The sequence below is a fragment of the Vidua macroura genome, chromosome 6 (genome assembly GCF_024509145.1).
Source record: "Vidua macroura isolate BioBank_ID:100142 chromosome 6, ASM2450914v1, whole genome shotgun sequence".
Classification (NCBI taxonomy): Eukaryota; Metazoa; Chordata; class Aves; order Passeriformes; family Viduidae; genus Vidua; species Vidua macroura.
Genome location: NC_071576.1, coordinates 6,528,512 through 6,553,528, shown reverse-complemented (window position 1 = coordinate 6,553,528; position 25,017 = coordinate 6,528,512). Strand labels below are relative to the sequence as shown.

Sequence of the window (25,017 nt, the reverse complement as noted above, 5' to 3'; positions counted from 1 at the left end):
GTGTAGAAATAATTTGGATTTATCCATGCTAACTATTTATGCCAAAGGATGTTCTGTGTTACCAATTGAATTCCACACTTCCTAACTCTGAGCAGTTAGCACTGCAAAACATTCTTTGCTCTTGTGGGTAAGTCATAAATTATATATTATTTAAACATTCTGCATGTTAACTGTTTAGTGCTTCACGATGAGATCAGAACAATCTTTCCATGGCTGGGATCTGTTCCCTGTGCTCCTGCAGGCAGGAATCCACACAAGCACTGCTGGAATTGCCCTCCACACAGAATATAATTCTTAACCCAAGTGTATTCCCTGCAGTCTTAGGTAGGGGATAGTTCCCTGTTACACTGATTTAAAGTCATCATTATTTAAGACCAGACAAAACCTGACAAAAAGGTTAATTGCAACTCAGTAGAGCTACATTAATGCTTTATTAGGGGAACTAGTCATGTTGAGGTTTTTCAGAGCAAGTGCACCATAAAGGACATTAACATTTCACCTTGAGATTTTAAACTCTTCATAAACTCTGATGTATGAATTTAGCTTTAAAATAACATAATGCAGTTTAAGAACTAAATATTTTTTTTTCAGTGTGGCTGCTAGCTGGGTGGTTAGATCTGCATTTGGAACTGTACACAAACCCAGTCAGAGAGACTGCAAATTTTCAACTCTTAATTAAATTATGGTCAGAGTTCTAAAGGTTTTATCACTTGCATTTAGTTATACTTGAAAATATTTTCTGTTTTGTAAGCTTTGTGAGCTTGGAAATCCTTCTGATTACAAAGTTTTGTCTCCATATAACCTTTAGGAAAGAGTCTTGGATGTCTCTTCTAACCTAAATGATCCAATGATTCTGTCTCATCCATTCCAGCATCACTCCTGCTTGGGGAAGCCTCCCTTGCTGCACTTTCTTTGGACAGATTTTACTCTGGGCTTTTTTTTTTTTATGCTCTGCCATACACTGCATCAACATCTTGGACCTGGCTGGTGTTTGTCCCTGCCCAGGGAAGGCAGCAGAGAAGAGGAGCAGTGTTGGAGGTGGCTGGGGGTGTTTGTGTGCTGGATCCATCTGCAGGGTGTGTTGTTGGGGAGCAGGCTGGTGACCAGAAGGGCAGAGGGAGGTCCCTGTGGCAGTGCAAGGGTGCAGCTGGCAGAAATGTGAAAATGTGAAGTCTCTAAATGAGTCTGGAAAGGATTTTGCACACAGAAAGCAGTGAGTGCAGGAGTGGAGGGGAGGTTTGTGCAGAGCAGCTGCCACAGAGCTGTGCCCATCCCAGCTGTCCAGTGTAAAACAGAATGATGGATTTGGGATCTCAGGGAGAAAGATGTGTGGGCATAATACTGCTGTTGTTGGAGGAGGAGCTGATGGAAAGGCACGTAGTGCCTGTAGTGAGTGGGATAATTTGGACTTTCTGGTGGTGGAGGGACAGAAGGATTGAGCTCTAACCTTGAAATACCAGTTCCCCCTCAGGAGCCATGTAGTTTTTGTAGTGGTATATGAATCTATACATTCATAAACCACTGAGTGGCTAAATGAGCTCCTCAGACCCTTCTGGAATGCTTTTCCTCCTCTGAGGAGGTGTTTGGGTGCTCTGTCTGCTTCACCTGACTATTCCCTACCTCCCCCCCGTGCTCCTGCACTCCTCCAGGCATCCTCTCACAGCATCAACAGCTTCAACCAGTGTCACAGCATCTAAGGTTTAGAAAAAATACCTTTTTAAAAAATTAATTTGGTATTCCTGTTTTTATTTCTCTTCAGAGAAACCTGTGGCTCAGCTGTTGTGTGAAGGACATCACAAAGTCATCTCTGTCTCAGTTAGACCCACAGTCCGAGGGCTGTCAAATTGGCAGTCCGGTTTAGGGCAAAAGGCACGGAGAATAGTGGATGTAAAATATTTAATTGTGTCTAAAATGCATGGAGGAAGAAGGAAGTTGCCAGCTTGGAAGGGCAGCATTCCAGCTGGGCCAAGGCAGAGAGTAGTTTAGGCCATGTCTATCAGCCAGCTCGCCTTCTTCATGTCCTGTTCTTGTAACTGTTAAACCTTCAGTTTACTGAGAATGCAGTAATTTTACTTTGAATAATGGCTAGAAACAGGCAAATATTTTGCTAGGTTCCTGTTTAAGAGATCATTGTTTTGGATTCTGAGATTGAATGCAGGTCATGAGGGTTTTTTTTTAAAGCAGGGGAACAAATGCTTCTTATTTTGTCCCTGGACAAGAAAGTAATTAAAGAGAACCAGGGGAAACAATAATTTTATTTATATGCTACTCCAGAATTTTCCATTCGAGGTGGTTCACATCTTTGTGTGGAACACTCAGTTTAACTTAGTTTAGCTTGTAAGGAGAAGCAGCTGCTGGCCTGATCTGGTGTGTGATCTAATGATGATGCTTTTTTTCCCAAGAACCTGAGTGCAGTGGTGCAAGTTCAGGGTGCTGTTTTTCAGGCAGTGCTGTGGAAAAAAGATGCAATCCAGCTGAGCTGAAGAGAGCTCATCAAAAGAGTTGCATTTTCTCATAAGTACATTTTTGGTTTTGCCCCTCTTGCACCTGCTATTTGTGCATCTCCTTTACTCTTTCCAGACTGAAAATATCTGTGAGGACAGACGGTCACTAAAACTTGGGATAAAATTATCATTCTTTTCAAGTGTCTGTCTAAAGAGGAAAAGAAAGGAGAGAATCGTTTGAAGAAACATTGACAGCAGTAGGCAGTGATGCAAATTTTCCTTGGTCTATTTAAACATACACATTGGTTTTAAATATAATTCTGAACTTGTCTAGTCTACAACAAGGTCAAGAAAGAGAGAAGTGTACCCTGTGCAGATTATTTCAGACATGAGGCAGCCTGTATACATTTCACCTTCCCACTCATAACCCAGCATCTTGCTCTTGCTGTGTTTTTAATTCTCTTGGGTTGTAAATGGGAAACAAAAGAACCTGGTACTTTTTTTCACACTATTGCAGATGGGTACATTGGAGCACGTAAAATAATGCTGGGCTTCGTGCTGAGTTGGAGAAAAAAAAAGTCATGTTATTGTATTCTGTGCTTCCAGAATCATGGGCTTCACAGGGCTGAAAGAAAAGTGAAAATGTGAAGTCTCTAAATGAGGCTGGAAGGGTTTTGCAGAAGGTCTGCTCTGGCACAAAGCAAAGCTTTGGTCTTGGTGGAGAAAGGACACGATGAAATGGTTTGTCCTGTGAAAAGAAGAGGTCACAGCAGATGAGCAGAGTGGTAACTTTGAATGCTAAAATGCGTGGCTTCTTTCTTTTACATGACATTGATGATCTCACTGGTGGTAAAGAAGGATTTGAAAAAAATCTTAGTTTTTCCTTTCTTTCTATTTTTACAGCAAAAGGGTTGCTGTTGTCTATTATGCAGTTTACTGCTTCATCTTCCCTAACTTCCCCAGGAATTCTGCATTTGAGGTTAATGCAGGACAGAAGCTTTTCTTACCTAGAACAGTGACAAGGGATTTCTTACCACTTCTGCTTTTATAAGAGAGGCATTTTAAACCCCGTATTTTTATGAGAGGAATCTCTCAGCCTGCAAAGCACCATGACAGGGGATTTCTAGAGAGTGCATGAAGCCATCTCCTATCATTGCCAGCCTCTGACTCTTCTCCAAATCCTCCTCACAGTAGTGCAGGAACTGGCCTCACCAATGAGGAGGAGATGGGAGAGATCACCCTCCTGGACCTGCTGGCAGTTCTGTGTTTTATTCAGCCAAGAATTTCCACCATGGATGCATTCAACTCGGTCCTCTGGGAATCCCCACACCATTTTCTGCCAAACCACTCTCCAGCATGTGTTGGTGCATGGGGTTGTACCTCCTCAGGTACAGGGCTTTTCATTTCTCCCTGCTGGACATCCCCATGTCCCTGTCAGGAGCTGGAGTAGCTGACAACACCGAGATGTGACAAATGGGGGTGATTTGGGCTGCACCCAGCAGTTTGTCTGTGATGGTTTTGTCTTTGCTGAGCACTTTTCCATCACTCTCATATCAGTTGTCAGGAAGGATGACAAAATCAAGATTGGGGACTGGCCCATATTTGTCCTTATGGACCACAGGGAAATATTTTTCCAGGGGAAGAGGACCATGACTGAATACATGAGTGTGTGAGTACCTGCCCAGGTCTGGAAGTGAGTGAACACCTTCTTGGAGGAGAGCTGCTCTTTTTCCCTGGTTCTTGCTGTGTGTTTGCAGTGACCCAAAATAAATCACCTGCGTGCAATGTGGCCTCCAGCAATTACTAGAAATGCTGGGGCAGAGCTGTCACAATGCTGTTACAAGGCTCACTTGGTCTTTGAAATTGCTGGTTTAGAAAAATAAAGAACAGTTCTGACTTCTGTCTTAAAGCTGTCTCATTCCTGCAGTTTTATAGACAATTAGGAAAAGGAAAAGCGCAAAGATTTTTTTCTAGAAATTAATAGTTCACAGATCGCTGTAGTCTGCCTTGACCTTGATAAATAGAGAAAGTGCATATTCCTAATTGAATATCCCTGTAAGCTCCAGAAACATGAGACATATCCAAAGCTCACATTTAAAGTTTACATTTGAAAAGTTAATAAAATGCTTCTATTTTTTACCTTTTCCCAGTGAATTTTTTATGTGCATTTTTGAGGTCATGTATAAATAGCCAGACACAAATGTTTGTGCACTGCTGGTGGCATGTCATGGTATTTTAAGCTGTTCTGATTGTTAAATGATGAACAATGGATTTACATTTGTGTGAATGCGATATGTATGTGGTAAATGGCAAAGCCAGGTTTGTACATAATTTTTCTTGAAGTTTTATTGTCTTTTCTGTTCCCTGCTCGTTATTTCGTCTCCCTCATGGCTTCCCTTAACATTCCAAGTCCCTGACTCCTATCAGCAAAAGGCATTTAAAAATGCCTTCTTTATCCCTGGGAGTGTTCAGGGCCAGGTTGGATGGGACTTGGAGCAACCTGGTCTGGTGGAAGATGTCCCTGTTTATGGCAGGAGGTTGGAATGAGATGGTCTTGAAGGTCCCTCCCAACCCAGACCATTCTGTGTTTCTGTGATGATTCTAATGTAGAAATGCTGTGTTTCCTTTCTCAGATATGAATATTTTCCCTAATTTTCACCTACTCAGCATTCAAATTAAATGAAAGTTAAACCTTCTCCTGAACCCCTTTCCTGTCTGTAACTTGTTTGATATTTTATCCACAACTTTCTGATAAAACAATGACATTATACCTGGCTAAACTGAATGTTCAGCATCTGCTTCTGTGTCCTTGGGAATATGTTTCCTTCCTAAAGATACTTGGATTTTCAATTTTCCTGCTTAATACTGAGGTGCTACACTGCTGAAAATCCTGGTGTTTTCTTTGCTGTACCCATCTACCCCATCCACTGATGCATTCACGCAATCACAAACACTGGGGTGTTTTTCCAGCAGGAATGACTTGCTGACATGTCCCTGGGTTGGTGCTGCTGTCAGTAACAAAGTGCTCCTTGCTGGGTGCTGCAGGAAAAATGTTCCTCATGGGCAGCTCAGTGTGTGGGTCCCAGGCTACAATTAAAGCAGATGTTTATCATTAGTATAATAGCTGAATTTATTTCTTAATGCCATTTAAAATCAAGTTCTTAATCTGACTTTAAATGCTTAATGATTTTTTTTTTCAGTTTGAAGCATTGCTGTTGGTGCAACCTTTTTTTTTTTTTTTTTTTTTTTTTTTTTCTCCAGTTTATTTTTGTCCCTGAATTTAGCTGGGGCAAAAACCAGTAAAGACTTAAGGATCAGATTTCTGGGGCTGCTCCAGTGGTCCTCACTCAGCAGGGGCCTTTCTGTAGGTGGAAAGGATTTTCCTTCAGCAGGATTTGCAGGCTTGGGAAACCTTTGCATGAACTTCACTGGCTTAGAATTAGATTTCAGCAGCAGAGAATGTCCCCAGAAGGCTGAAAACAGGATATCATCCCTCTAACACAATGTCTCCAGAAGGCAGAAAAAAGAATGTTTTGATTCTTTTCACATTTACCTGTGTTGCCTTGAAGGAGCAGCATTTTTCCTCTTTTACAAGGTCTTTAAGCCCGGAGCCTGAAGCTGCTCTGTGTGGCAATTTAGAGAAACCATTCAGGTCTGAGAATGAATATTGCCGAGCAGAAAGGAGCTTTACTAGCACTGGGTGAGGCCTGAGTGGTTCTGATGTGATTTCTGACACGGTTCCCTTCTTTTCCTGCAGGCTGGACCAAGTTTGCCCGGCTGACGCGGGCGCTGACCAACAGCCGGAGCGTCCTGCAGCAGCTGACGCCGATGAACAAGGCTGAGGTGGTGCACAAGCACTCCCGCTTGGCTGAAGTAAGTGGGGTGGACACCAGCCTGCTCCCTTCCTGGGGCTCTGGTGGGGAAGAAAACCCACCCTAATTCCCATTGGGAAAGGATATTCTCAGAGGAAAATATTTCCCCGTCTCTGATTTTTTCAGCCTTGCCTCCACTCGTTGCAAAGCAGCACCACGTGGCAAGCCCGTGTTTTTAGGACAGGTCATAAAAGCATTCTCTGTAGGTCACTTTTACCTAAATGACACTATTTCTGTGCACGCAGTCCTCAGTGTGTGCATTCCTGGTCATTCCTTAACTCGGGGTGTACAGTGTGCTTCTCTACTGTGCTGTCTCACAGTGACATGGAACCAGGTTTGATGTCCTTGAGTCCCTCTCCTGGAAAAATGGGATTGTTTGAGAAACCACTTTGGAAGCATCCCTGTCTGGGTCCCCATGGCCTGATCTTGACTTCCCTGCAAAGCCATTCCTACAATATTTCCCTCATCACTTTTCAGAACGAATGAAAAGAATTCTTTGTCAGGTTGCAAATATCTCCTTAACAGTGCAGGTGGTGCAACAAGTGAATACCGTCAGGTTAACTTATGAAACAGAGGTACTGCCTTCATCTTCATGTCCACTGGTAATGAAAAATAAATTGGTCAAAAATACAGGGTCAAAATATATGAGCTACTGAAAAAGACAGCCCTTGTGCCAGAGAACTTATCCTGTAGAACTGATAGCAGCTTTAAATGTTTTTTTGGGTTTTTTTTTTAAATGTTTTTTTTGGTTTCATTACCTTTCCGGTTTTAGTGAACTTTGATAATAAAAATCTCAAATTATCAGAATGGAAACTCACAATTTTCAGGTGTTGGCAGTGTGCGTTTTCCCTTGAATGATCCCATACCAACAGCTTGGATAAATGCTGCATTACTGACACCTCACCCTTTTCAAATTCATGGCGTTTCAGTGTCCTCTAAGTCCAGTTACAGCCATTCTTGGTTTAGTCTGGAGAAGGGAAGACTGGAGAAGATGTAGAAACAACATTCAAAGGAGTCCAAAGCAGCTGCATAGAATGAGGGAGGAAATTGTTCACCAGGACCACTATAGATAGAGGGGAAAAAAATGGCAAGGGAGATTTAGATCAGGCAGCAGCAAAACCTCAGGTAAGGCAGTAGGTGTGCTCAGGAATAGCTGGGATGAGGTTGTACTCAGGAGTAGTTACTTGGAGAGTCTGCAAACTCCTCTCTTAAATGCAGTTTATGGCTGGAAAGTGCTTTGTAGGCAAAGTGCTGTGAGGAAGGCAGACTGAGGGGGGGGTTCACCATCGCTGTACAGGCCCCAGTTCCCATATTTCTGTATCTGAGGAGGAGCATTATCTTCATAGCTCATCCCTTGCAGAATGTGCTGCTCACCTTATCAGACTTAACAGTTACCAGTCATTTTTATTAGCTGTACACAGGAATAATTCAGACAGTCTGTGGTGAATGCAGCTGACTAACAAAGATATTGTGTATTCTTTGGTGATTAAAAATCCATGCAGCATGAAAGAAATAATCATTATAGTTCAGTGGTCTCCACAGCCACTTGCCACCCACTCACCATGTCAAACTCAGCATGAGATTATGTTAAGAATAATAATTATGCTTTTACAGTATCGTGGGAGCTCCCAAGCACTCCGCTACCAGAGGCACAGGGAACTATCAAGCACATGTTAATCGCATTCTGCTTGAGCACTAAGTAGTTTATTTTTCCAGCTCTAGTGAGGACATTTCCAGCTCCTGCCCCAGTGAACAAGGCAGGGAACAAACAGGCCTGAAGAAACAAGGGGAAGAAGTCCCAGTGCTGATTTATCAGTGAAGTGTTAGAAACTGATGTGTCCAAAGAGATACCTGGAGATAACAACCGAATTACGAGGCAAAGCCAAAATGCTGTGTTAAGTGCAGGTGAAAATTTTTGCTTTGAAAGAAATTTTCACAAGGCTGCTGTGAAAAAATGATTGTATCGATTGCTGCTTTAATTCCAGGGAAAACCCCATGGATCCACCGAGTTCAGTGTGCTGCAGTGGTTATAGGAGTATAGAAGTGCTGACAGTGAGTCTGTCCTGGGCACTGGGGGAGGGACACCTGGAGTTTGATGTTTTTATAGGTCTGACCAGGGGTTTGGCATCTGTGCTTGTCTCTGACAAGAGCCACTGGGACCACACCACTCCACAGAGGGCTTTGTGTTACACTGGGGCTGGTGTGATACGAGGCTGTTGGCAAAGGGAGCAGCCACGGGCTCCTGGAGGTCTCTGCTGCTCTCTCACTGCTGCCTGTGTAGTGGCAGTGCTTTTCTGGCCACGGGATAAATTTGTGCAATTCTGCTGACCCTGTAGAAAAAAAAAAATGACTAATTAACGTAACAAGTTAGTTTTTCGTTGTGTCAGCTTCACTGACTTTCCCTACAGATTGTGATTGCTAAAAATGGACTTAGGGAGGGTGGGACCAGGTAGGCAGAAGCAGGTTTGCATCCCTTCAGCCTGACATTGGCCCAGATTTGACATCTTGGGAAGCCACATCCCCCATCACAGACTGAGGGAGGCTGCTGTTGTTGTCCCTTGGTGTTTCCTGGAGGACAGATTTTCAGCACAGCCAGATTTTTACTGTCTGATCTCAGTAAGAGCTTTCTCTTAAAAACATCTAAAAGACAAGACTGCAAAGAATTAATGGAGAATCCCTGTCTGTGGTGCTTGAGTTCATATTCTTAGTTATTATCCAGTTTATTCAGAGCCATTTACTCCTCTCCATTGAGGAACGATTCTGTGTTTCATCAACTTTACACATCTGAGGCTGCTGTTTTCAATCCAACTGTCCCTGGAAATATGGTGCATCACCCCCAGTATGGGGCAGGTGTAGGGCTGAAATGAGTTTTAATGTTGCTGTAATTAGTTATTTTATCCCATACAGACATCAGATCCCCAGATAGATCCCCAAATGGATCTTTCAGTTGTCAGTGCAATAAATTGCCACGAGTGTGTTCCTTTGTGCTTTTGTTTCTTGTGTTGGACTGAGATAAGAGGTAATTAGATTAGCTGGGAATGCCTTAAGTGAATTTGGCTTTGTTTTTGCAGTGTTTCCAGTTCCACAATTTTATAGCAGTGAGCAAGCAGGAGATTATAGTCCAATGCAGAAAAAATGAGAAGTAATTACAGGAAATAAAGGAGAACCCACTAGTGATATAGAGCTTGTGGGAGCAACAACTTTTTGAAGAAAATACGAAAGAAGTGTGATACTGGCAGGGTTTTAGGGAGAGGTTGTTCACATGATGCCTCATTTCAGGAGGTTGGCCAGCAAAGCTGGGGTCTGTTTCACCTTTGATAGGGTGCTGCTCTGGCTCAGCAGTGATTTAAAACGAGGTCAGGCACAAAGAATTAGTCTTGAAACTATTATAAATCTGAATGAGTATTCATGTTTAGATTACGTGTTAGGAAGAAACTCCTTCCTATGAGGCTGGTGAGGCACGGGAACAGGTTGCCAGAGAAGCCATGGCTGCCCCATTCCTGGAAGTGTTCAAGGCCAGGTTGTATAGGGCTTGGAACAACCTGATGTAGTGGAAGATTCCCTACCCGTGGCAGGAGGGTTGGAGATAGATCATCTTTTAGGTACCTTCCAACCTAAACCATTCTATGGTTCTGTGTTCATAAACTACAAAGCATAGGCTGGTGTGGCAGTACCCAAAACCTCTGTATGGAGCCTCTCTTCCCTTGCTGTTGGCATGCTTTCCCCTCAGTCCATCTTTTTGCAGGAATATCCTGAGATTCCATGCTGCTCCCATTCATTGAGTGATAGCTGCCTCCACACATCTTAAATAAATCAGGTTATTTAGAAACTGTGGGTTGCCTTGCAATGCCCAACGAGCACAGTCCCATCTCTGCTGCACCTCACAGAAATCTGTAAGACCCCTCACTGGATCCTGTTCACTGAAAACAGTAACATTTGCCTCTCTGCCTCTTACAGGTTCTCCAGCTGGGATCTGATATTCTTCCTCAGTACAAGCAAGAAGCTCCAAAGACTCCACCACACATTATACTCCACTATTGTGCTTTTAAGACCACCTGGGACTGGGTCATCTTAATTCTAACCTTCTACACGGCAATCATGGTTCCATATAACGTGTCCTTCAAGACAAAGCAGAACAACATTGCCTGGCTGGTGCTGGACAGCGTCGTGGACGTTATTTTTCTGGTTGACATTGTTTTGAACTTTCACACCACCTTTGTTGGCCCTGGGGGAGAGGTTATATCTGATCCCAAGCTCATTCGGATGAACTACCTGAAGACGTGGTTTGTGATTGATCTTCTGTCCTGTTTACCATATGACATCATCAATGCCTTTGAGAATGTGGATGAGGTAAGTGGCTGTAGTCTGTCTCAAAAGGATTGTTTTAATTAAGGATTCATTTAGAAACTTGTTCCCTCGTGTCTTGTGAAGGCTGACCTAGAGCAGAGCCTAGACAGAGTTAAAGGATAAAGTAGGGATTTATTAAAAGGCCTCAATAGATCCGTCTTGGGCAGCACAAGAGCCCAGCCAGGGCTACACCCCAGGTGAACCCAAAATGGTCACAAAATGGACAACCAGTCACGGGGCTCTCACACTTTTCTAAGTTCTGGTCCATTTGCATATTGGGGTTAATTGTCCAATTACAGCTTTGGCCCATTAAGTCCCATCCTTCTTGTTTTTCTCTCTTCAGCCCACATTGTTTGTGCTTTTGGGCCTGAGATCTGGATCATTTGTCCTTGGTCCCCAGCTGGAGAAGGAATTGTTTTGTCTCCCTTCTCTGTGAAGAGAGCTCACCATCCCCTAATATGAAGCTCAGAACTACACACTAAAGCAGCACAGAATCTGAAAAATACAAAAGCTAAAACCTAAGGAATCACCCAGTGAGGCAACTCATGCTCTGTGCAAATACAGGGGAGTGGCCTTGAGCTGCTGGGATTTACCAGCAAGACATTCCTGTGTGAGTGGAAAGGTGTCTTAGGGTTCCAGTACCATGTGTGGATGGTTTTTTTAGAGATGGGGGCTTCAGAATGGCTTGAATGTCATCCAAAAGCATCGGTGCAAATCCCTGTCAAAGTGGGCTGGGCCAGCTGGGATGTCCCCTGTCACAACCTTCCTTCCAACCTCAGTCTTTGGGCAGCTCCAGCCCATTGCAGGCCTTGGTTACAGTTCTGTATTTGCTCTGGCTGAAGCTGGTGACAAATTTGCCACTTATATGAAAGCGAGGAATGGCTCTGAATAAACATTTTTTAAAATCCCACTCTAGGATTTTTTTTTAAATCCTACCTTTTGAACCGGGCTGTAATTTTTTTAATGCCCTTTTAACTGTTTGTTTGACAGGGAGATTTATTTCCATTTTTTTTGGTACAATTCTTCACCTGCAGCTAAAATTTGAAAAACTGTTTGAGGAGAGAGAACATAAATATGGTAGATGGATGCTGAATTAAAGCTTTTTAACTGCTAAGTGTGTTAACATTTATGCAGTCGAGCTTGCGGCCTAAGCTAATACAGAAAACAAGCAATAACTACAACAAATAATGCATGCACAAGTCAGTGTACAGAAATTCATTATTAAAATGGAACTGTAATGGCTTTAGGGCTTATTTTAATTTTTCTCTAGAGCTTTTTATCTTCAGGGCCATAAACAGATGAAAAAGCCTCTGTTCATTTTTGAACATTTTAACAGTTTTTTCTTAGAACACCGTTTAGTGGGGTTGTTTGTTTGTTTGTTTTTTAATTCTCAATTCTGCACTTATATGTCCTCACTATATAAAACCTACATTCTTTTTTTTTAATGCAGGCTTTGCTGCAAATTTTGTAGAGCTCCTTTAAAATTCCATCCCTGCCTCTGCATGCTGAGTAGCATCTTTTGACATTGTTCCATTTTATTTATAGCAAATATGACAGAAGTGATAATACTTGCAGCTTAAATTCAAGATCCTATGAGGGTTGCCCATCTGAAACCAGGTTGTACAGTCAGGCTGTGTAAGAAGGTGATAATAGCAAGGTTGTAGATGTAATACATCTTTTTAAGGTAACCAGTTTCAGACTCAGAGGAACCTGATTTTTATAAAAAATGCAGCATTATCTCCAGATTTTTGGTGCTTTAATATGTAAAACAAACAGAAAATTTCTGTGCCCAAGCAGGACAGATTTATACGATGAGATTAACCTCTTGCTCTAACCTATACATGGGAAATAAATCATCTGCAATATTTGTGAGGGGAGAGAATCTTGCCACAGAGCATTATAATTGAGACACACCTAAAGTGACAAACTTTAATCAAAATGTAATAACCAAAGCAAGGTATCATGAATTCCAGTGATCCTAGAGCAGCTGTCATTTGCTTTCAAAGAAATGAAACATTAACTCCTTTTTAATAAAGGAGACAACAGTAAGATTCCCTTGTCCTGAAGTGCTGTGTTATGGCTCTGGAGCCTCCAGCAGGTACCAGTTTATATTTACTTGATTTCCCACCCCTCCAACTCCAGCTTTCCCTTGTGTCTGAAAAGAATTGAAGTGATTTTGAAAACAGGTATGTAAACAGTCAGCCTTTCCTCCCTGGGTCTACATTTTCTCTTTTCCCTGTCCTTCAGGGGAGATCTTATTTTTTTTGTGATATGTCTTGATTTGTGACATTTAAGTCTTTTGAGCTGGTTGGTGTGTTCTGGGTAGTTGCAGTTATTAATGCTCTTTATATTCATTTGGCTTTTAACATTTATTTTAACTGGTGCTTTTTGCATGGGATTTAACTTTTTGGCTCCCCAGCAGCAGGTGTTTAAACACTGTAAAGAATAAGTAAATCCATAATCTTTATTTGGGAGAGATATTCTTATTAAAAGCAATGTTTCTCGTTAGAAAGTGGATGTTTACTTCTTAAGGCAAGTAGGGGAGAGAAGAGTTCTTTTAGCTCTTGATTCTGATAGGTTTTAGCTCTCTATCTTGGCCCTGGGTGTTGGATAAAAGTGTTAAGTTGATAATTGTGGCATTTCAGATAAAGCTGCAGAAAATGAGTTCAGCAGTAAAAACCTTGGGCGCAGGTCCTGGTGCTCTTTGAGTTCTTGGTATGGTGGCGAGGGATGGACCCAAATCAGAGTGAAGAGCCCTAAAAGCCAGCTGAGTGAAAGGTGACTTTCCAAATTTCCCTTGTTTTTCCCACATCTGACCCTTGTAGTCCCACATAAAGCATCAAATACTTTTTTGCTAGTTGTTAAGGAGCTAGATGAGAAGGGGGAACACCACTGGAGGGAGGGGGTTTCTTTTCTTCCCTATGGGCAGATCTCTCACTCATGAAGAAGGATATGGCCAAGGAGGTTTGGGATTTTCTCTCTTTGTTGTATATGTATGCTCCATGTGGTACAAGTACTTGAAGTGAATTAAGATGCCTTAAGCACTAGAGTGCCAAAATTAAGGACATAAATTGAAAGATTAAAAAAAAAAAAAAGGTTGTAAAAAGGAAATGTGTGTTTTCTTACCAAGGGCTGTAGTTCTTCAAATGCAGCCAGTCTTGGCCAGAGTAGGAACTGTGTCATTTCCCTCACAGACAACTTTAGGTGGAGGCTGGAGTTCCCACCTGAGGCAAACAAGGCTGCAAATCAAACTTATTTTGTTGCTGAGTACATGTAGAGCCATGGTAGAAGGATTTGGTGGAGAGGATTATGACACACAAATTGAGAACTGGGGGGGATTAGGATGATTTGAGGCAGAATTAGAGGTGTAGGTTTCCAAGGCTGGAGTTACAGAGCCAGGCTGTTGGAGTCTGCTCAGGGGGATTGGGATGTGTGAGAGGGAGGGGGAAAGGGAACATAATGAGAGACACCTTGCACAGCACAGGGTGATCTAAGCTGATGTGATGGATGAGGAATTAAGTGGCTAAGTGGTACTGAAAGGGTAGGAAAAAAAAGGTAAAATAGGCTGGAGAAAAATGAACTAATGGAGAATCCTTGATGGGACATTAGATCTAGGAAACTTGTTAGAATGATAGTCCCAGAAAATCAAAAAAAATGCATATATTTTCTAATTGGGCAGCATATCCTACACTGAAATACATTGTGGCTAAACCAAAACCATACAGAAAACCTTTCCTATACAGAAGTGGGACAGGGGACAGCATAGTGGGGCATCCAGGCAGTTTTCAAGGAGCAAACCAGAACAGAGTGTGTGTGCTCAGAGTCTCTGAAACTTGGCTGATTTTTTTTTTTTTTTTTAAGTATAAAAGTTCTCTGAAACTTCAGATTTAGCCTAAAAGTGTCTGCCTGTCTCTTCTTTAACATTATGGAAAAAAAAAAAAAGACACCAAACTTTAGATTAAAGGGGAATATGGTGTTTGAACCCAAAGATTTTGGTCCCGTGAGGTTCCTGTAGATATTAGGGTGTGAAGTGTGCAGCGACTGGAAATTGAATTTTTGTCATGAAGTTACATGTTGCTTTTAGTGCTTCTAATTTTCTTTTCCCTGAGTAATGAGCTGCATGTAACAACTCTTCCACTGCTGCATGCACCAGTTTATAAGATTTATAAAATCATGACTCCCTGCTTTTGAAGCTGGAGAATGATGTTACCCCGAGACTTAGCCTTTTTATGTGTTCTGCCTATTAGAGGGAGAAATATCTGACCTTGCTCAGTCTGGGCTACCAAAAAGTTGTTTGTAACCATTTTCTCCATACAAGTCAGAATTATCAGCCTCATATTGTGATGAAATTGTCAGCTAATTTGCAGGTGCCCAAGGATGCTGATCAGGTATGGTCAAACCATGCCAAAATCTCCTTTTGGGACCAAATACATTGATTGGCATCCCAGGACACCAGGATGTTGGGCAGGTGTTTGACTCGTGTCTTCACATGCATTTGAGCTTCTGCAAGTAAGTATTTTGAGTAAATATTCCCCAAACCAGATGGATGGACAAGCTTTTGGCCAAATGGAAAATTCTTCCACAAATTAAGGGTTAAATGAGCTGAGCAAGCCTTTTACTATTTTGGACAATATTATTTTTTCCTGGGAATTTTAACCGAGATCCATGAATTTCTGAGTTTGTCATGAAATAAAACCTAGAAGCTAGATCTTCTCTGTGCCAGAAACATGGTCCTGAAATGACATGTCACGTACTGTGAAGAAAGGGACACAAAGTCAGGTTGGTATCGAGAAGATTTTCAGATGATTTGTATAAAAAGATCATCCTTTCTACAGAAATTAATTTTCGCAAGCCAATGGCTGGAATTGAAAGCAGAGAAATTTAAATGACCTAAACCAAAGTTCTGTGCCTGTTGTTTAATAATGTAAGACTACATGACCCAGTGGCCTTTAAAATTTAGTGATCTATGCAGGGCACAGTAAAGCACAGACTCCTTGTAATTGTAATTTTCTTTTAATTGCTGTTATTGATATGTTTCAGCACTGTCAGAAATGTCTTTGTATCACTGCAATTAATAGAAACTAAAATTGCAATGTCTGTAAATTGAAAGCAAATAAAAGCTGATTAAGCTGGTGTAGCCACGTTCACACCTGCAGTGCTTTACTGCAAACATTCCTTTTGTGGGAGGTATTTGAAGGAGGGTTTTTGGGCACCAGGCTGAGTGGTGTATGCAAAGTGAAGATAAATTGGTGTGTTTCAAGTGTGACTTTGTCTCTGAAGCACAATCCATGGCTTTTTTAAATCTAGATGGCTGACATGGAGAAAATAAATCCCAGAACTAAATCCTGGCTGCAACCAAGTGTTAAACTTCGATGGAAATTCCTAGCAAGTAATGACAGAAGCACTAACCCTGGGCCCTGGTATTTCCCCCCTTGTTATGCACTCAGAAGACAATGAAATATGGAGAATGTTGTCATTCTGTTGTAGTGTGTGAAATCCCACAATAGAATAATGTAGTGGCATGGCATGGGTATGGTATTAAGTTATAAATGTATCCACTGTAGGTATATATTTTGTAGAATTTCAACCATTTTCACCCCTTTCACTTTGTAACCTCTATCACCCCATTGCACTGACTTGCAGAATTGCATCTCTTTGGCTTTTATTCTAAGGTTTTATTAAGGTTTAAAGTTCTGTCACTGTTTAATTAATCAGCTTTTTTTTTTTTTCCCTTAATTAATTAACCAGCTACTTTAGTGTTGTACGAGGTCTGGGATATGTCTGCAGGTTTCCCTGTGGAGACACCACCTGAAAGTCTCCATGATCTGAGGGGCAACTTGTGAAAGGAAGGAGCTGAGCCAGAGCCAGTGCAGGGGGTGGTGGGTGACCTGAGAGCCTCATACACCTCTCTGATGTGGATTATGGCATACTGAACTGTAATTAGATGTCCCAGTGGTGTTCTTTTATTCCTTTTTCTTCTTTTTTTAAATTTTATTTTAATGTGATGTATATATTACTGGGAAGCAGATGTTAGGTACAAGCCATTTAAATCAAATCTTCAGTCAGAAGATCAGCTGTATAAGCTGATACAGAGTCCAGCAGAGGAAATTGTGGAGCACTTTCAAGGGAAGCTTGGAGTCCTGTGTGATCCCTTTTGCTCACAAAGGAAGGCAAGGCTTACAAAAGAGATGAGGAAATGAAATGATCTGATCAGATGCTCACTGAAGTGATGCTGATGGGAGTAGCACAAATTCCCATTTTGTCCTTCGCCCACTTTCCCTATGTGAGTGAAAATTACAATATTTCATGATACTGTCTTTTCTCCCCCTTTTTTTGGGCACACTAATGCACTAACAAATAAGTAGTGCAAGATGCCACATCCCCCTTATCTTGCATCTAGAAGAAATATTTTGAAATCACCCTTCTCTTTATAACCTCAGTTATTTACTGTTGACATGTGCTGCACTGTATGGTTGTGCCATAAACAGTTCACTGGAAGTTTATTTATAATGTTACAGCTTATTGACATTCAGGTTAGAGGAAAAAAAAGGAAAGTTTCTCCACCCCCCTGGTAAAAAACCAGAAAATCAATCCCAAGCAATAAAATTAGGGGTACTTTCAGAAAATGCACAAAGAAACCTACTTGCTTACATTTTGCTGTAAGGACTCAAATTTTTGCTCTCTGAAGTCACTACTCCCATTGCTTCCAGTGGTGCAGGGTCAAGTATTAACTGGGCTCTGCTTGTATCTGGACCTGGGATCTCGATAGCTGGTGCAGAAGAAGGAAAGCCCTTTACTCCTGTGTGTATCTACATAATTGAATACAACTCTAAATTCTGTTCTTAAAGTGGTGACAAATCAGAAATATCACTATTTTTTGGGGGTTTTTTATCATTTGCTCATTTTGATTTGTAACTATGCAACTTTATTATATTAATTGGTCACCAAGAAATAAAGATTTCTGATACAAGTTGGAAGATTTATTTTAACATTAACTCCAGTAAAGCAGAATTAAGGAGCTAACCAGGGATTTTGGAGCTAAGCTCTATTTAAGTAGCTAAGCTCGAAAATTTCTTTTGGGAATGATTTGCTGGTTGCATTTCAAACAGCCTTTTACCTCCCCCAGGATACTCCTCCTGCACTGCACAGAACAGGACTTTTTGGTTGTGTGCCTGCAGGTTCACCTGCTCGTGTTGGCAGGACTCACCATTTCAGTCATTCCCAAAATCTGTAAGCACTTTGCTTTCTCTTACATCGTGTGCCATTGTGTAACAACTGTTTGGTGGAGATTGCCCAAGGCTTACAAAAATCCTGCCCCTTTCACTGCTTCAATACTTTAATTACAGAATTCACAGAATCAGCTACGTGATTTATTTGGGTGATTTTTTGTTTTTGTTTTTTACTTCTGGTGAGAGAAAGGTAAGGAAAATTTTGTCCACGCATCTTTAAAGAAAGTATTTGGACTACATTTCAAAATGCCCTAAGCATGGGATTCACCTGATGAAACATGGGGCCAGGCATTGTCCACAAGGAGGTACAGGCAATTCGGGGCTTGGCTTCTCATGTTATAAGATGCACCTCCAGAGCAGGTCTGAGGAGTAATTCTGCCCTAAAACTTCTATTTCTCGTCCTTGGAGGTAGTGACATTACTGTGACTAGCTCAGATGCAAACTTCTCTGTGGTCTAGTTTGGGCTGGGGTGAAATATATTCCCCCTTGAGACTGTATTTGCCTCACTTTGACTTTTCAAAGGATAAAAGCAAAAGCAGAAAAAAAAAATCGGTGTAAAACTCACAGGGTCGTTTTGAGTTCTCTGAATCATCAGCTTTGGTGAGCAGATTCATTGTATCACCCATCCTGGTCGAATATGTTCATTGTATCACCCATAAATGGGTCAAAATCCACCTTTCCTCATGATGTCTTAAATCTCTCTTAATTTGCAGTCTGTGCATTCCTCTCTGTGCCAGCCTCCTTGGTTAAATATTTCTTTTCCCTCCCTCATGTTTATCTCCTTGATGTGCTTAGAAAGGAGAGTCATCCCTCCTCTGCATAAACACGCCTATTTTCCTTTCCTTAGTTTAAGCAGACTGATTTTGTCTAGACAACTCATTTATGAAATTTTTGAGCATTTTTGTGGCTGTTCCAGCTGCCTCTCTCTGCAGGAAGTGAAGTTCAAATGCATCTCTTTAGGGCAGAGCTTTACAGATTACTCCAGGTGGAGAATTCATCTTCACTTTGCAACTGGGGTTTGGCTTTTCCTTTTGATGATGGAAACATTCAGCTGATCGGTCCTGGAGCTGGATTAACCTCTTCTGTGAGTGCAGCTCACTGATTGCTCTGAGTCAGGTGGGATGGATATGTGGGATTAACCCATATACCCAAATATTTATTTTTCTCAGAAATTTTCAGTTAAAGATCCTTGTAGTTGTAGACATTTTTGTTAATTTGTGCTGTAATGGATGCCTTGGGACTCTGTATTGTCAAGCTTTATCACATTTTCCTTTATTCCCACATGGTTATTCTCTGTTCCTGACAGTGTGTTCCAAAGGTGCCATTAGCAGATTCTGTGACCATATACTCTTTCTGCTTATGTCACTAAGAAACCAGAAAAATCACTAAGAGTCCCCACTTGTAACCCCTGCTTGACTCCTTTTTTAGGATCTCCATTTTTCCACCATGTCCACAAGTTCTTCAGTCACCCTGATATCCCAGTGGTGCTCCCTGTTTTCCCTGTGTTTCATAATTATTTCACCTCTTATGTTACTGAAATACTGAATTTCTTTTATTTAGAAAATGGTCTGTGTTATCAGAGAAAGCTATCAGGAAACCTTGGATGAATCCCAGCTAGGCTAAGCTTAGCTAAACTACTGCTCCACTGATTGCATTTTGATTTACCTCAAAGTTTCTAATTACTCTTTCCCTTAACATTTGTTCAGGTAATGTATCTGTTTATTTCCTGATTGATGCCTTAGATTTTCTGGGAAATATCAACATCATTCTTGGAAACAAATGCTCACAATTTAATTTTTAGCCAAAGCCTGGATTATTTTTACTTCATTGCAATTTGATCACTTTAGTTGTTCTTTTTTTTTTTTTTTCCAATTTTGAATTTGAAGGATCTTTGGGTATTTGTTTTCGTATTTTTTGGAAGGAAAAGTTCAACTTGGCATTTAGCATTTCTTACTTTATCTCTACTTCCTCTCTAAGGTGTAGTTTTCTGTTGATCAATTTTTTTATTTCTTATATATTGCAAGTTCTCTGCTTCTGTTTTCTTCCTCTGGGTGATTATTTACTCATTTATGACTGATACCCAGTTTTACAAATTTTTCCCCTTCTTTGAGTTACAACCTTTTGTACCTTTTGATGTAAGGACATTCCAGGTGTCTGACTCTTCTACCTCTCACAGTCCACCTGTCTTCACTTATTACTATCTCTAGTTCAATATTTATAATTTACCAGCTCTTACCATTTAGACAGCAAGAACCCCAGTCCAGTTTACTTTGTGATTGTTCACTTTTTTATGAACTGATTCAATTCCTTCTTCAAGCCAACGGGGACTTCTGCAAAGCCCTGCCAGATCCAAAGGCAGTGTAGCATCACATTTTGTGGAGTAATTTGCTGTTAAATGAAGACATGAGCATGCTGCTGCATTTGCAGAGCATCTCAGCCTCCTGTTATTAATAGCATTTATTCCCCAAGCTCATGTGGAGCAGGATCAGTCTCACCTTGGGAGGCAGTGCTCTGCAGTGTCTGATACACAGCACAGATTGGGTTGCTGTGCAGATCCAGCTCTCTGGGTTTCTGAGGGTGGGTTTGATTTCTCCTCACAGCAGCTGTGTCAGCGATGGCCCTCAGCTCCTGTGTGCTCAGTGGGAGGGGAGGGAGGTGATTCATCCCCTCCCCATCTGTCAGAGGTGGATCACTCCCCTGACGTGCCCCACTGCTCCTCTCCAGGGAGGAAGGGTGGGCTGCTCACAGGGACAGGGTGGTTGGCCATCAGCTTGGAGCATTCTGTGGGATCCAGAGGGTGCTTGGAGCTCAGTCCATGCTGCAAAATCCTCTGAGGATTGGATCACTTTGGTGGAAGTTTTGCTGTAGTTGCTTGTGTCCAGCATAAAGATACTAGCTTAAATTTAGTTTAATATCTGTATATGGTGCTATCGCCCTTTGACAGCAGTTGCAACATGTCCTACCAACATTTCACAGCTCTGGTTCTTGGCCACCCCATAAATTCTTCAAAGCCACAGTGTGCTGAACATTAAAACTGAGTGAAAAGTTGTTCTTTTTTGCCTCTGACCTTTTCTGAGACAGTGTTTTCTATTAAATGATGCAGTACTGATCCCCATTTTCAAAGCTTATTTTCAGAGTATTTCAGTTTTAGAACACATTTAAAATGCATATTTCATTTCTTTTTGTTGTTGTTGCGTGTGTACCCACAGCTAACAACAAATAAATAAATAATCATGGAGTGAAATCTAATTGAAAAAGTGCCTAGAGTTAAAAACACATTGTTCCCTAGTAGAAAGAAAAAGATATGCATGATTTACTATTTCAGCATACTGGGATTTAATTTTGAGGTTTAAGCAGAATTTTGTATATTTGGATGGTTGAAACTAATGGCTGTTTTTGTTTCTTTATTTTACTTTCAAAAAAAAAAAAATTTATGCATTAATTTCCAACTTCAGAAAAGATTAATTAGAATAGCAAGTAACCAGCTATTCTTTTTCAGATTTTACAAACATGCAGCCCTGCTATTCTGCTGCTCCTTTAGTGTAGAACAGACCCCACTCTTTTTTCCCTGGTTTGGGAGGTTTTAGGTAGAGTCATTGTGGACTCAGATGATTTCCTACCCCTGTAACCTTCATTTTCCTTTGGTGACAGTGTTCCCTTCATCCTCTTACATGTTTGGCTCTTGACCCCTGTATAACACAGCTTTATCAGCTTCATCCTTCCTATTGCCTGGCTTATCAGGGATTCATTAAGTGCAAGAGAACTTTGCTCCCTGTTCTTGCTGGAGGTGCAGAGATCTGTTCCCACGCCGTGCATGGCAATTTTGGGAAACATCTGTCTCAGTCCTGTGGCTGGGAAAGTTCAGCTGGATGCAGACACACAGCTTGGACACTTCTTTCATTCTGGAAGATGGCAGTTTGACAGTGTGGTAACATCTAGGGTCTGAGTCAAGTAGTTTAAAAGGAAGGATTGGTCCCTCTGCATGTCAGACTGAGTGTTGTTATCGGTTGTGACTCCACTATCAAATTTAATTTCCCTTCTTAGTGTATCAAGAGGGTTTGAGAACACAGACTTTGCAAGGTGCTCGTGTCGAGCAACATGGGCTTTGTTTAATCATGAATGTCTAAGTTAATTCCAAAGTTAAACATCCATCCCTCAAAAATATCTTTCCGGATAAATTTGAGACAGTCGACATCTTTTGTACAGCTTCAGCTGTCTCCTGAATTAAAATGGTGGTACAAAAGTGGCTGGTTCAGAGCCACTGCTCTTGTCCTCTCCTGATCCAATGGCCCTAAAAGTCCCTGGGAAGGACTCCCGTGACTCACATTTGGAATAGTTAAGTGGATGATGTGTGTCAGATGGGAATTTGGTTCCAATCTTGACACCCAAAACACAGTTTTGGAGTAGGTGGTTTTTCAGTGGAAGTATTTCTGCAGCTGAGATGACTGATGATGAGCAAGCTGAGTGTCCTCATCTGATTAGGACGTGATAAAATACATTAGCCAAAACCCCAAGGGGCTGGATTGGATGGTTGATAACATAAGGAGATATTCTCAATTAGAGAACACAGCCCAGCAGCTGTTACAGACAGTTGGCCCCGTTGAAATGGCAATGGAGTCACAAATGCTCCTCCCAGAAGGTTGGATCTCCAGTATCCAACAAGTGCTTTATTCACACCATAAATAAATCCAAACTGGATTACATGGCCCATTCACAATTTCTAACCACCTTTCTATTCCTTGAGTGCTGTAGTTACTTCTGTCAGAGCAGATGCTCATCCTGGAGTAGGAGGGTTTCCAAAGTATTCATTATGGAGTATTCATTATAAATACAGTTAAAAGAAAAATGAAATTAAAGGCAGCCTGCAATCAATTGAGTTTAGAAAACTGGATTTCTTAATTGCCCAAATGGAATTCAATGCAGTTAGTCTTTCACATAACTTCTGTCAAAGATGCTGCTGAATCTGAGGCAGAGCTTTGCCTATTAATTAATTAATTGTATATTAATTGCTGGCAGTTTTATAAGTATGAAGGTTCCAGCTTGACCCAACCAGTAGTTAGTGCATATGTGATATATATATATATATATATATATATATACACACTCCATATATGATATATCACATATTCCTTTAGCATTTGTTTAGTTGCTGTTTCCTACAAAGTGCTTTATGGAAGAGGCTTTTGAAGCTTCCAATATTGTCTTTTTATTTTGGAAGATTAGACATGAAATGTGAATGTTCGATATATCTCTTGTTTTTTTTGGCCTTAAGTAAGGGGTCAAACTGAACAGGCTTTAAGATTTACAGTGAAACTTACTTAAATGAATTACTCTTTGGAAATAATACATTTCAATGTCAGCTAAAATGAAATATTTTGTTTTATGCATAAGAGATGTGATTGTTACCTGTGCTTAGGGGAAAAAAAATGACAGCACAAACTTTCTCCCAGACTTTGAAATAAATACTGTATTTTTTGTATTATTTGTATAACTGCTAAATTGTCCATGTAACTTAGAGAAGATGAAGTGTGGGTGGGAGATGGAGGTCACTCTGTAAACTCTTCTGTTCAAGGGTTGTTTGTGCACTTAAAAAATACAGTGTAAGCTGTGCCACTGGGACAAACTTAAACTACTGGGTGTAAAAAAGGGCTCCCCGGGTTTGAATTCCAGGTTTTTAACTCCTTCCCTAGCCTTAATCCTGTAAATGAATGGTGAGTCTAATAAAAACAGAATTAATACATCTCTGTTTGACCAATGCAACAGGATTTGGTCCTATGAGAAAAACACCCTGCTGTTTTCTCCCTCTTATGAAAGTTGTAAGCTTTCAAAGTCAAGGTTAACTCAGTAAAATATACTGCAGAATAACTATGAAACTAGTCTGAAGTTCTTGCTTTTTTTTTTTTTTTTTTTTTTTTTTTAATGTAGGTATTGTTACTGTGGTGTTGGATCCTCGTTCAGTAGTCCATTGACCATAGTCCATTGTGCCAGGAATATTGGAAGGGACTTCCCAGTTTATTGGAAAAGTTGGTTGCTCAGAGTGTGTCCCAGTCATAAATCCTAAAGCAAATAAGTAGATATACATTTAGATGGAAATAAGTATGATGCTCTGATATCTGTCTTGTGTAAATGCAAAATGCAAAAATCAAAATGGGAAAATTCCACTTCCCTCTGTGGTATTAGTCATCATGAGAGCTTGAATGCAAATATAGAGCTTCAATTTATTAAGGATTTGGGGATCTGCAACACATTCCAACAGGATTTGAAAAGCATACAAGAACTGTGCCAAACAGATTACATCTAGAAATATCAGATGTGTGTTACCCTTCAAATGCTGGGAAAAGGGAAAGAAGGTGCAAAAGAAGAAGAAACAGAGGTGCAAAAGAGACAAATGTTTTTCTGGTATGGAAAACTCCAGAAACTCCAGTCTTTTACTGTTTGATAATATAATTAGCCAGTGTTTTGACTAGACTGATTTGATAATGATGCATAGAAAAGGGCAATTTAATCTTGGCACAGTAACTAGGAATGTTTGCCTCATTGCTTTCTATGTCTTAATTTCTACTTTAAATTAAATGTCTTCAACTTCTGAATGTTTTATATTAGAAACCTTCCTTTACAAACCTTCTATTTTGAGCCACTAATTAATTTAATGCACAAGTTAGTTATATCATGGGATTGCAGTAGATCAAGAGCATATTTTTGTTCTCTTTCTGCATCTCTAAAACTCCCAAACCATTTGTGCATTGAGAAGGACATACACATTTCTTATCCCTTCTCAGATGTTTCTATTAACTTTCTGATGGTCCTTGTGCTCTTATTCCCTAAATATTTGTATTTCCATTTATTTGTATGTCATTTATCTTGCGTGACAGGAAAAAAAAAAACAACACTGCACCAACATTGGCTTTAGGAAAATATCAGTTGATTGGAGAGGAAATTAGCCTTGTATGCGAAGGCACGTGCCTTGTGGTCCATATTTCCCTTGCTCATGAAGGTGATGTGCCCACAGTTGTTTAATTCCATGTTCAGTCAGTGAGGCTTCTTGTAAATAACAAAATATCCAGAGTTATGTTTGAAGGATAATAAAAGGTGGAGAGTGTTGTACTAGAGAAAGTTACTCAGCTC

General features: G+C 40.8%; 1 protein-coding gene across 1 annotated transcript in view; it reads left to right on the top strand.

Moving 5' to 3' along the window:
- KCNH5 (potassium voltage-gated channel subfamily H member 5) overlaps positions 1-25,017 on the top strand; it is a 148,591-nt gene that overhangs the window by 32,039 nt on the left and 91,535 nt on the right. Inside the window, exons 5-6 of the mRNA XM_053980361.1 lie at positions 6,202-6,317; positions 10,274-10,666. Coding sequence (XP_053836336.1) covers positions 6,202-6,317; positions 10,274-10,666 — 509 coding nt within the window. The remainder of the gene's footprint in view (positions 1-6,201; positions 6,318-10,273; positions 10,667-25,017) is intronic.